The 14,287-nt window shown below is 35.9% G+C and overlaps 1 protein-coding gene across 1 annotated transcript; it reads left to right on the forward strand.

Moving 5' to 3' along the window:
• The first annotated feature begins 11,215 nt into the window (after positions 1-11,215).
• On the forward strand, positions 11,216-13,987 carry LOC149231124 (wax ester synthase/diacylglycerol acyltransferase 11-like). The gene is made up of 7 exons (XM_089376198.1): positions 11,216-11,514; positions 11,809-12,402; positions 12,487-12,559; positions 12,787-12,920; positions 13,033-13,245; positions 13,333-13,470; positions 13,607-13,987. Exons 1-7 carry the CDS (start codon positions 11,293-11,295, stop codon positions 13,760-13,762), a joined length of 1,530 nt encoding a protein of 509 aa, XP_089232324.1. The 5' UTR covers positions 11,216-11,292; the 3' UTR covers positions 13,763-13,987.
• Positions 13,988-14,287: the final 300 nt, after the last annotated feature.

Consider the following 14,287-nt stretch of genomic DNA (forward strand, 5'->3'; position numbering starts at 1 on the left):
GAGGAGGGTGAGATGGGTGGCGGTGTAGGTGGAGGTGGTAAGCGCAGAATTCGCTGCCTTATCAGACTAACCGCGCTTCTCGGAGAAACTTTCGCGAGCTCTTCCTCGCTTTCCTGCGAGGGTGAAATCAAGGGACTAGTTTCTAATTCTTCACTACCTCCGCTTCTGTAGGTCTTCCCACTTCACGTAGTCACAAACACTAATTTATTCACATAACCCACTTTTCACACAATAGCATTTTAATCCAAGTGTTCAAAGATTTAATATACTTACCTTGCGGTCCTTTGAGGAAGCGTCGCTCCACCTCACTGTAGCTGACGGTCGTATCTACCTTGAACTCAGTGATAAATCCTCCTATAATTCGATCGAGCCAATGGTCCACGGTTCGCGTGATCATATCTCCTGACGCTTCTAGTCTACGCACTAATTCCGAAGTCCACACGATTGGTTTGTCGAGCCTACACCTTCCCTGACTATCTGATAGCTTCGCGATCCACTCATACAGCTCATAAGGAAAGGATGTAAAGAAATTTTCATGGATTTCCATATATAAGTAGCACTCCAACCACTGTTCCTTAGATACTCTCGCATTCCTGTTTTCCTATGCCGCGAACTCGTGAATCTTCTTGTCCAACCACCCTTCAATTTCTTTCTTTGTTGGATTCCAGTGACACGACATCGGACATCCCTTATGCAGATCCCGGTCCTAGCAACGGAACCATTTGTTGGCTTATAGGGGCCTGACCCAAGTTCAAAGATGATTTAGCCAAACAAATCCCGGTACTACTGGCCCTTTCGGCAACAGTCTGCGGAGCGTGGACTGAGGTATCACCCGAGGTAGTATGGGAGGGTGCTAGAACCAGGTTTCCACACCCTAGAGATGTCTGATGGTTTTTGGGTGGTTCGCAGTTTGACCCTGCGCGCGAGTTGCTATGCACACCTATCTGTACCTCGTAGCCTACAATGCTGCCTTCGCACAGCTCTGTTCGAGGCATGATCCGTGTTATTACCCAAGTTCCTTACTATTAACCTGATATTGTCCGATTACTTAACTTATCTGTATGAGCCCAATTATCCTTAATAGTGTTCAGTATTCATATAAGTGCGCATGATAAACAAAACAGTATAAATGCATAGAAAATCATACAAAAATAGATACACAGTATTTAGAATCAAACTTCTCTTTATTATTCTTCTTCTTTGGTTACAGATTCAACTTCGCCCTGTGCACTCAGCTGCAGGGGTCCGCGCACTCAGCTGCGGACTCTACTAGGCCTCTACGCACTCAGCTATAGAGCCTCTTCCTACTACTATGACCCAAGACACTTAGACTTCTTCTTTATCTGCTATTATATCATTACATCAATCCATCCATTACTCTCTCTCTAATTTTCTTTACAACTTAGAGCCTCGCTCTATTTATACAATCCCATGGTCCGCAGACCATGGGTAGGCCGACATGACATTACATTACATTACAAAACTTAGGGCAGACAACCCTATGACTCAATGTACATTTCGCGCTCCGCGCCCGCAATTCGCGGAGTCTTACAACATTATTTGACCAAAACTTGGGCTTTGAGCCCCAAAACATGCTGTGGGGGGATTCCATGCCCAACAACATGTGGTGTTGTGTACACATTGTGCAGGTGGTGTCGTGTACATTTGATGTTGTGCACACTTTGTGCAGGTGGTGTTGTGTACTAGTGGTACTGGTACATGTTGTACACATAGTACTGATGTACATGTGGTATTGTGTGCATGTCGTACATGTTGTGTTACGGGCATGCGGTACTACGTATGTGAATTGTGTAGTCATGGTATAATGACATGTGTATTCATGGTTTTGTACTCTGTGTACGTATATGTGTTGTTTCATACACCGGGTGTAGGTGTATGTATGTATTATGTGGTGGTGTACACCGGATGTAGGTGTATGTATTGTGTTGTGTTGTACATTGGGTGTAGGTGCATGTGTTGTATGTCAGGTGAAGGTGCATGTATTGCATGGTGTTGTATGTCGTGTTTGGTTGTATGTGTCTGACGCACACTATGTGTATGTGCACATGGTTAAGGGGAAGGCACCAAGTGTTTGTCGGTTATGGAAACCGATCCGTTGTGCGTACGGAATAAAGACAAAGGTAGAAGCTAAGGATTGATTAAAGGATAAGTATCAGTATTTTATTTCAGTTTTATTATGAAAATGATTTGTGATTCTATTCTATGATGATTACATGTGATCTATGATTTCATTTTATAATGGTTACATGTGATTTATTATTTTGATATATGATGGTTTTGTTTTGAGCTAACTTGATGTGATATGTTTATACATGATAATCTGGTCAAAGATGCTAATTTGACTTGTTGTGACATGAAGTGAACAAAATTGTAAGTGTACCTTATTGATGGGCCATCAATGAGGTATGATTTGAAGTTATTCTATTTATTTTGAATCTAATGGAAACTATGTTCTTGGTACAGGAAAGCATGAAATGCCCGGTTGGGTGGTCGAAACTGACGACAAACATTAGCAACAACAACAAAAAGAAATTAGAACATGTAGCAATATGTTGGTAAAGCATTCAGGAGTAGGCCCATTGTGGGACACTAGTAGCCAATAATGTCCATTGATTGCCATGAGCATGCTATGACCGGTATGATGGTTCTAAGGTAGGTATATGCCTTGGTTGTTTGACCTTCCGATGGGAGGAATACTTTCCAAGGGATGGATCACCTAGGATAGGGGATGTCGGGGAACTTGGAAGGTGAGTGACTGCACAGAAGGGTGACTGGATTTCCTAAGGGACTGTGTAGCAAAGAAGGGAAGGTCGAGGACATATTTGTTTTGGTCATTAGCATTTCCATATGGCATCAAATGCACATTAGGAGTGAGCCCTGGAACAATGAGATGGTACTTGTTCGTTGAGAGGACAAGTGGCACAGAATTGTAGCGTTGGACATTGGATGCAACTTTGTCTTTGGTAGTGGATTCCAGACTTCTTGTGAAGGAATTGAATCCTAGCATTACTTTTGAGGGTGGAGGTGTAAGCCTCTGGATTCCCTTGTTGATTGATACCGGCATCGTATCCTTTTATTTTTGGTTTAGAAAATTTGCATAAGTGTATATGTGGTTCTTGTAAATACCGTAATGATTTATGTTATAAACCTCTATTAAACGGTATCTTGTCATTTTTCAGCAATGGTTCATTGTAAATACTACAACGAGCTAAGATAAAGATCCATGGGCAGTATGTTTGCTTTTCAATGGATTTGCTAAGGGCTTGGTGTGGTTTAACACCGATGATGGTGTTCCCCAAGGGGGAGGTCTGTAACAACCCTTGGTTAAAAGTTCATTTAATAAATGTTAATAAAGGAAAAATAAGACCATGGTCATGGGACACGTATTCCAAGTTGAATGTTGGGAAAAAAATCCTAGTGCGGGTTTCATTTCGGTTATAATGGCTAGGAAAATTGGAAAAGGCATTAAAAAGGCAAAAAGGTATTTTGGCACATTTATTTATGAAAATAAAGGAATATAGGAGAAAAGGAAGGTGAAAGGTCACAGGAAAATGAAGAAAATGGAGGCGCCATTGATAAAAAGGCTTCTGAGGATCGATTAGGAAGCCTTTGCTTAGGTTTGGTCAGTGTAACCTTTTGTCAGTTCAGTTTTGGAGCATTCTAGCTTTGGAGCAAGGAATGGAAAAGCAAGCAAAGGAATGACAAGGAAAAGAAAGGAAAGCAAAGAGCAAGCAAGGAAGAGAAGGATCAAGCAGCTTCAACAAGAATACTTGCAGGTAACATATAGCATGTGTGAATTCCTAGCTGGTTTTGACATGCATGGATTTGCACGTTGGTATTTAGTTCTCTAGCTGTCGGTGGCATGGTTTTGTCGGGTTATGACAATGGTTTTCAGCCTTGCCTTGCCTTTTTCCAGATAGCCATGTTGTGATGGGATTGTTTCTCGGTTTTGAGATTTGGAATTTCCGGATGGTTTCAGAATCTCGGGCGGAGGTGGTATTAAGAAAATTCCCAAAGGCCTAGGAATCCCTTAACCTGTTTTGGTGAGATACACGGTAGAGACTGAGGGTGGAGTCTCAGTTTAGGGCCTAGTGATCCGGTGTGGATTATGGTAAAGCTTGAGAGACAAGGAAAAAAAAATTCCTCAAGGATAGTGATGGAGTTCAGAGGCATTCCAAGCTTGGTTTGGTTTTGTGATCCTAGTGCCGGTTTTGGTGAGGTCACGGTTTGGTGAGGGTGGAGGTGGTTTAATCTCTTGATTCCCTTGGTTGTTTTGGATTAGTTTATCCATGAGATCCAACATTCATTATTGGAATATGGCAAGGGGGTGACTGGTAGAAAGAAGGATTTGGTTCAGCCATGTCTATGATCTAGTGGTACGTGGAAGTCTCGAACCTAGTCTGCTCTTGCCTATGTTTAATAAAAACTAAGTTCTGTTTCTTTTGTACTTGTTATTTTCTGGCCTTAATGGTTGTTATCTCATTGTTATTTACATGGTTTAATGCTGGTTATTAGCATGGTTATATGACCAGTGATAGTCATGGCTATTTAATGTATTTACTTGTAACTTAAAGGATAATGGATGCAAGACCTAATTGATGTCAAAACAATTAAGGGAAGAGGGTGGTGATCCTTCTTGTCAAGTCTCATATGAGTTATCAACCATTTATAGTCTTTCTTGTATTCATGTCAGTCCCGGTTGGGGATGGTCGAGCCTAGTCTTGGAGTCATTTTTTGAGCTATAAGTCTTGTTGTCATGTAAATTATGGATTCTGAAAGCTACATGAGTTTCTAGGTAGTGACCTAGATTAGGGGCTTGAAAAGTGGCACAAATCTCGGAGTCACAGGCACAAGTCTAAGGAGAAAAGTCCCCAATCGCATGCATACCCATGTTGTGCATGTGTCTGGAGGTTTTCATACGCACCCTTGTCTATATCAAAGGAGCGTCCAGGGGTTTAATGGTCTAAAACTCAGTGGGACCCAGGTACTAGTCATGGGAATAATTGGGGAGGCTTTTGGGAGTCTTGTAATAGGTATAGAAGGTCCGTGTTGTGGGTTTCCATTGATTCCACTTCTTTAAGGTCACCTAAGACGTCGAATCTTATCATAGTATCCCCCCATCTCATGTTTACCCCATGTAAGCCTGTGAAAGTGGGTAGATATGAGGGGAGGCATCATTACAATAACTCCAACAATTTTAGATTATCCCCTCAAGACACTTTCTAGATGTTGGTACATGTTTTAGTCGAGATGTGTGCCACACTCTTGTAGATGAAGGATCTTCCACCTGGAATATGGCTTCGTCGCGCTAGAAAACCCTTGGTGAAATGGGTGAGATAGGTATATCATTGCATTAGGTAAGTATTTGGTTAGAAGCACTATGTTAGGTCGGTGACATAGGTTATTTAGTTAAGTAAGGTGTAGGGTAGGTGATTGAAGGTAAGTGAGAAGAGAAACCAAACATCACATGTCTAGATCCTCCTAACCATACCAAAGCCCTTCCTTCTAGGACAAGCCCATATCCCCTACTCTTTTCCTTGGTCCGCATGATCATAAGAAGGTAATTACACCTTGCTTACCTACAAACAATAAAGGGATACATTCATTAGAAAAGGGAAAAAAAATCTAAAGATTATCCCTACTTTACATTACAAATTTTGTTATGCACAATTAATATACAATGATGTATTTATTTTCTATGAAAGATATAGATCCATGTTTTTTAGTAAGTAAGACCTTGCAAGAGAAGTATAAAGCTAATGAGTATTGTTCCTTCTCGTTGATTTCTTCTATTCTTCCATTTATAACATCTCTCCAATTTATTATACATAATTATAAAGTAATGATAATTAATGGTCCTTTATATATCTATAGTTACTTTCATTACTTCTAGATATATAACACTTTTCTAACTATGGGAAATAACCTTTTTCTTAGGTCATCCCTTTAACTAATGTTAAGATGTAACCACTTCTCTTTAAGGTAACATAATTCAAGTTTGAGGACAACTACTTTATTTATCTACAATTTAATTACTTGGTTCACTTTTAAATCAAGATTTATCATTCATAGAATATATGTACCTCACTATAATGATGTAATAATAAATAATGTTTGAATATCCACTAAGGACATATTAAGGGGATCAATAACACCATATACACATTTATTATGTTAGGGGAAGTGTACATTTAATAAAAGCCTTGATAATGCTCTATCTTGACAAAGTGACTAGGATCCTTGAAATGAGGAAGATCTGGACTCTTTAACCATGTAATTAATGAAGAATTGAATAAGAAAAATTTGAGGAGTAATGAATAATAAAATATTAAATATTAAAGTAATCATTGAAATATTTTCATCTTTCATCATTGCAATTCACATCTGATATAGGGAATAGAGAGAGGGGTAGAGGTGCACTAGACCTTACATGACTACTAATGGGTACACTAGATCGATATCAAAATAAGAGTGAATCTTTCAACAAACAATGATTCCTATTTTATTATCTATATTGAATCCGATCCACTATATTTTCAATTGGGAAGGTTATAGAAACTGAGCCTAAATAATTTGGTTTACCACAATGGGAGCCACCAAATCCAAAGGAACTTTTTATACAATTGGCCATGATAGATCAACACTACTTAACAAGATCCCTCTTGATTTTGTGTGCCCATTCAACTCTAGTGTAACCCACCCACTAGTCATTGGCTCCTTTAACCCTTATGTATTTATCTACTTTTGGTTTTCTAAGTATTTCTCAAAGTAACACCCATTTTAATATTTCAAGATGAAAAATAAACATGAATTAGTTTCCCTTGTGATAAAATCCACTGTTTGTTGTCCTCATTTGTTCGAAAGGCAAAGTCCACTTTCTACCACTATATTTTGAGGATGACGAGAGGGAAGCGGTGGAAGGGTAATGGGGATCATGATAGAGATGGAAAGGGAAATGAGATATGATAGAGATTAGTATGGGAATTCATGTCACATGCTAGAGGTGCTAAGCGAACATATGTGTTGTAAAAGCCTAGCACCATTGGTTAGGGGAGATCCTAGTGTGATGTGGAGTGAGAGCACCATCCAAAAAAAATAAGAGAGGAATTTCATTAGTGATAACTTGTTCTAGCATGATATGATAAAGGTGAGGTCTTAATGCAAGCATGCTAAGGCTACCCATAGAAGCCTTTTAATTAAGAGCTCATTGATTGAACATAAAGGTGAGATTTTGATAATGAAAAAAAAATATAGAAAGCCAAAGTGATCCAACAAATATGTTTTATTATAACTTATTTGAACAATGTATAAAATAATAATGGTGAAGAAATATCTAAAGGAATTGGAACTCGCTTCATGCTAGCTTCACCCATCCTTTCCTACTTCCATCACTAACAAGTCTTCTTTAGAACAAATACCTTTATGAGAAAACATATTTCCCTAATAGTAATAATACATAAATTTTATTTTATATTAAACTTTTTTTATCCCTAGCTTAGGGGTCCTTTTGTTAGTGAAACTTATTTCCCTTAATCCCAATAATACATCCATTTTATTTTATATAAAACCTTTTTTTATTTTATATAAAACCTTGCTTATCCCTAGGTTAATAGTCCTTTTGTTAATGAATTTTAGAATGAAGACCTCCCTAATCCCAATACACTTTATTTTACTTTATGGGAATTCATGTCACATAAAGGTGTTAAACAAACATACATATTGGACAAATTTAACAACATTGGTTAAAGGAGCTGCTTATATGATGTGGAGTGGGAGCACCATCCTAAAGAAATAGGAGAGGAATTTCATGAGGGGTGACACAAAAATTCTGGAAGAGAAAGCGGTCCAACAAATGTATCCCTAACTTCACACATCCTTTATGCTTCCATAAGAATGAAAACCTTTATGAGAAAACACTTATTTCCCCATCCTAATAATATGTCATAAATCCCAATTAAGTAGTTACTTATAAAAAGGCAACACATTTTTGTGGCTACTTTCATTAGTATAAAAGTTATGGTATAATGGAGATTATGTGAAGATGTGAACTACATCCTCAATCAATGTGGTATAATAGTTTTTCTACATAAAGGTGTTTATCTCATATAAAGAATTCCAAATTAATTATATATATATATATATATTCAATTTAATAATAAATAATTTTTAACCAATTATATAAAAGAGATATTATAAAATGTTTCTAATAATATATATATATATAAATTATGTTTAAATAAAGAGAAAAAAAGACCAAGCCACAAACATACTTATAATCACATTCCAATTGATTAATTATAACAATGATATGTAAGGAGAGCTACATGTAGCGTAGTCCCGGCTTAAAAATTTTGAATATAAAACTGCTCAAATGTATGGTAATGATTTGAGATATCTATAAACTTATTATATAATAAAATTGTTTATATATATATATTCAAGACTACTTAATATAATAATTATTATTTAATAAAAAATTAGTATATATTAAATAACAACATTAATAATATTAATTGATAACAAAATAATATATCACAATTAGTAATATTAATTATAAATAGAATAGTCTTTAAGTATGTTTTTTTAAAAAGCTTTCCGATTTATTTTCCAATCTAATTTGTCTAGAATCCAGCAGGGATTCATTGAAATCACAAGTTTGATGGGTGAACTCTTCACAATCAAAGTGCCCTAGAGGTTTTTGAGGGTGTTGAATCCATATATGCAACCAAAAAACTAGTTTAAACAACACAAATCAAGATTTCACCACATATTTTTCGCGGATTCCGGCTAGAAATCAAACGGAAACTCTAAAAAGTTGCACTTAAACACTACTCCATTATTAATTAACAACAAAATATCCATATATTACCAAGAAATATTAAAACAAATTGTATCCAAGATCATAATAACATATTAAAATGGAAAGTTATAAATACTATTCAATACACATTATTAAGAAAGGCTAATAACAACTAACCAATTCCACTGATAATATTTTAAATCCAAAATTATTTCTATAATATTAATTAAAATAAATAAATAAAATTACTTTGTAAAACTTCACTCTATGTGACTACAACTTAGTAAATGAGTAAAAGCCAAATTATGAATGACAATGAGCTACACTGATAACATTTATGACAACAACATGAAAATCATTAACAATATGTGGAATGTCCTCAATTTTAAGAGCTCTAGGAGTAGGATAATCTGCAAAATCCATGTCATTGCTCAACAAAATCTTTCCCTATATTTTTCGATCTGATGATGAAATGGGAGACTGCTAGTTGGTTGATATTATGCATTCCATAAACCTGGTTAGCCATCTCTATTCAAAGAATCTGAATGCAAATACTTTTTTATCAACTTTTATACACATATATATATTAGTTTAATCTAATTAATAGAAAATGGTGAAAAAATGGTTTCCTTAAAAAAAGAGTTCAAATGGTTTCCATTCTAAGAAATAAAATATTTTTAATATAAAATTAATTTTAATCCAATACATATTACCAATATGGAAGGAATGTACATATAACAATGCATATGTCCTTACTCATATGGGAAGCCCTTCTCATATGCCAAATTTGATAGAAGAAAACACCTCCTTTCTCATATACGACATTGACAATGGGCTTTAAGGCTTTCACCCACTCCTTCTTCCATATTCCAAGTGCATTTGTATACTTGTCAATGCAATTACATATTTCATCATTGAATAACTAGGAAGTTGAGGTATATTTTAGATAAATTATATCAAGATTATGAATGTAAACTATATATTTGTAATTCTTCATATAATCTAGCAAAAAGAAATCTAATGTTCCACTCTTTGTATCAAAAATATGAATGTAAACTATATATTTGTAGTTCATCATATAATATCACAACAAAAAATCTAATGTTCCCTTTAGCATTATCTAATATGCCAATAATTTTTGCAATGTGAAATTTTTTGATTCAAGAAGCACAAAACTTAAAAGCAATGCTCAACGTGTATGTTCTTGGCCTAATGGATAAGAACAAATGTACTCTAACTTGTAGTTATTCCTATGTACTTAGGTCAATTATGGGAAATCCAATAGAATGTGCTAAAAAAATAAATTTCTATTTTAACGGAGGGAAATGTATCAAATGGTCATGCAGCTTAGTCCTTACCAAGCTGCCACTTATCTGGAAATTATGCTTTCATAAAAAATGCAAATTGACATATGAAATGGAAAAATTAATTGCCAACTAAAGGACAAGGAGTTGCATAAATTTTGGTGAGTACTAACCACTAGTAGGTATTAACATTTACCTTTTTACTCCTACTTATGAAAGTGTTAAACAATACATAAATAATGGTGTGCAATAACTCTTGGTAAGTATATTTATTTACATCTTGTTACTATCCATGTTTCATGCAAAGTCTATGATAAAACTTTCAAATTTATAATCTAATCAAATATTTAACAAATATTTTTTACAATAATATTAAATAATAAATATATATTTTTACAATAATATTAAATAATAAATATTTTTTTTTCAAAATTAACCCTTATAAATGATATTAATCATTACTAAACTAATTACTAATCCACCAAAAAAATGTCAATAATAAAATCCTCCCTTGACGACTAATAAAATATATATAAACTATCGTATAAAAATATTTCATAACAAACCTGCGTATATTCAATAAAGCACTACTTTTCAATAACAAACTGACTTAGTTTTGAATTCCCTAATGAGACACTAAATTTTTGCCTGGACATTTACTCTGAACCACCTTGGAAGGAAGAAAAAGGTAGGAATGAGTAAAATATTAATGGGGAAGTGGACTTACTAGAATTAAATCTCCAACTGAGTACGACGACTCATCGAACCATCGCTTCAGGTCCCACGGAACTTTGAACATCAATATTATTTGCCGGGGATCATTTATTTAACCCTACATATCCAGCAGGATTTACAATGCTCAACAACTGAAGTATGGATTTCTAGACTCAACAACTGAAGTATTTAACTTTTAACAGGGTACTCGTATTTATCATAGACATTAATATTTCCGTAGCCTCGCTGTTTTCCCACTTTACGACGATAAATGCCGCAGTCAGATGGCTGCATCTACGAGGAAAGCAGATGGATAATTAAATGATTCCTTACCGAACAAACGCTCCTCTCGGCCCGTAATTCAATCGCTCGCAACTACAGCACGCCGAAGAAAACAATTTATAAGAATGATCTGTCCTCATTTCTTTTCACAGGCCGACTAAATTTTGCAGCATGGAGTTGCAGCTGCCCAAGAGACTGTGTGGAGATAGTGACGAATGGGAAGGGCAAGGGCAGCCAGTACATCCCATCAGTCAGTCTCTTACTATCTCGCCATTCTCGGTCTGCATCAATGTTGTAATCGAATTTGAAGAACGTAGAACAGATATCGCTCGCGACAAACAAGTCATCGTCGATGCTTTCTTGCCAAGGAACCCACTTTTCTCTTGCATCATGGTGATCTCTCTCTTGTTCATACTTCAACTTTGCAAATTGAAATTCAAGTTCTTTTGTTACTGGTAAAATATCTGTAGATCTTAAATTAAAAATCCTGTGTAGTGGTTGTATAGATCTTAAATGAAAAATCTTATTAATTGGGTATGTTGCCCAACATTCTGGTTTGGAGTTTTATTTAAGAAGCATATCCATTAAACATAAGGTTTGGAGTCTTTGTATTCATGTCTTTTGGATTCTTTGCTCTGTTGTTGTTTCTCATATCTTGGAGGTCTGTGTTGTATAAATGTTTGCCAGAAGGAGGACGACTGTGGAGTCTTGCGATGGCAGAAAACAACAGTGAACATAGACGACCACATTCTTATAGCAGAGTTCCCTCCTGAGCAGGAATCATACGATGCCTGCGTGGATGACTATATCTCCAAAATGGCCCTCAAACCTCTCGATCACTCACGTCCTCTCTGGGAATTCCACCTCATGAATTATAAAACTAGCAAGGCCGAAAGAACCATACTTATTAAGCTCCATCATTCCCTCGGAGATGGCATTTCTTTCATGTCAACATTGTTTTCTCTCGCCAAGAGAGTTGACAATCCTGATCTTCCACCCACTTTTCCTACTGCAAAGCGTAATAGTTATACTAGATCCATGACTACCAGCTCAAAGCAGTCCATTGCAGCCACTTTTTTTCAGAGACTATGGTATCTCATGATTGCAGTATGGTACACGCTTATTGATGTGACAAGCTCTTTGCTGAGAACGACTGGATGGATGGCCGATAGCCAGCTCCCTATCCGTGGACCTCCGGAAGTCCAATACATGCCAATTGCTTTTTCTTCTACTACTTTGAACATGGAAGACATAAAACAGATCAAGAATTCAGTAGGAGGGGTATGTGATTGCCATATACTTGAAACCCTAATTCATATTGCCTAACTGACATGTATACTCACAGCGTTGTTATATGCTCTACAGACCGTGAATGATGCTGCAACAGGAATAATTTTCTACGGCATGCAACGTTACTTGCAGATTCACCTGTCAGCTGGTACTAATTTTCATAAGTTTTTTAATATTTTTAATTTCTGGAAAAAATTGCGTAAATCAGTATGCTCCTTTCGATATGGATCGGTAGTTAGTGTATTGGTTGCCATATACTAGATTTCAATTGGGTCTCTGTTGATATTGAAATAATAAATGCTTAATCATATTGTGAACGGCTAGTTGAACTTGAACTAATCTCTTGAACATAATAATGTTTCTCTTTGGATGAAGCTGGAGAAAAAAGCTTACAAGATGCTTATGAAAAGAGATTTGAGCCTCTGAAAGCCTCTGTTATTAAACAACTGAAAAATTCCAGAGTCACAGCACTATGCTTGTTGAACACGAGAGTTTTGGCTGGAATACAGGTTGTGTACTAACAGTTAATCGCAGTTTTTCAGATTCATTTATTCATTCTGTACGAGTTTTTGATTGGAGGAGATTCTTGGATAGATCTGATAGCAACGTAATTTTTTGCAGAAAATAGAAGAGATGTTGAAACCCAAAACTCAAGCGCCTTGGGGAAATCACTTTGCTTTCTTGCATGTGCCTGTCCCTATCATGGGAAAAGTGGGGAATCCCCTGGAGTTTGTAGAAAGGGCAAAACGTATCATAGATAGACATAAAATGTCTTTAACAGTCTTCTGCAATGCAGCAATTCTGAGATGCCTTGCAAGATTAAAGGGCCCACATGTATGTCCTTCCATTTTTAGCAGAAACTCGTTCTGATGAAATACTTTCATCCATTCTCAATTCTCACTAATGATACGCTTGATGCAGGCAATTACCAAATCTTTATGCAACACCATTGTCAATTCATCGATGATTATATCAAATATGATTGGCCCGATGGAGATGGTAGCAATTGATGGGAATCCATTAAAAAACTTTTCTTTCTTTGTGACTGGGGCACCTCTAGTGAGTAAACAGACTGCTCAGACTCCTCTCACTATTTTCTACTTATTTGCACGAAATCAGAGCAATATAAACTGGTTGAAATCTAACTCTTTTGAAAGTTATTTATTGATACATAACAAGGAATTTCTTGATGCAGAGTCTGTATGTGTCTATTTTGACGTATATGGACACCATCACGATCCAAGTGATAGCTCCAAAGGATGTTATCGATGTCAACATATTGCGTAACTGCTTCACAGAGGCCTTTGAAGAGATGAAGGAGGCTTCTTCCACCCATCGTAAATCTTTGTGAAAGGGAATGAAATGCATATGTTTTCACCATTCATATACTCAATGGTCTGAGCGAGACCTTAACCAGTGAAATAAGATGAAGGAGGCTTCTTCCACCCATCGTAAATTTGTGAAAGGGAATGGAATGCATTTTTTCATCATTCATATTCTCAATGGTTTCAGCGAGACCTTAACCAGTGAAATAACTCGCTTTTTTATGCTAAACGAATTATTATTTTGGAAATCATTGGACAATAGTCTATTCTTGTTATAAACCATTATTGGGAATTATCACACTCGGCATTTTCGAAATTCAATTGCGACATTTTTAATTAATTTTTATAAATTTAAGAGTTACAGTCAATATTGAAAAGGAATTCAGGATGAGTTTTTCATAAATTTAACCGTAAGAGTTCATACATATTGGAATTTTCCCTTCAATCTATGAATCTATTTTTATGTTCTTTTTCCTAAAATTATAAAGAAACTTTGGAAGTAGAATTTGATCGGTAAAAAGGGATTTTTTGTTTTTGTTTAGAATTCTTAC

The sequence above is a fragment of the Pinus tabuliformis genome, chromosome J, assembly GCF_031772625.1.
Source record: "Pinus tabuliformis cultivar Carrire ecotype Pingquan chromosome J, CPIR1, whole genome shotgun sequence".
Classification (NCBI taxonomy): domain Eukaryota; kingdom Viridiplantae; phylum Streptophyta; class Pinopsida; order Pinales; family Pinaceae; genus Pinus; species Pinus tabuliformis.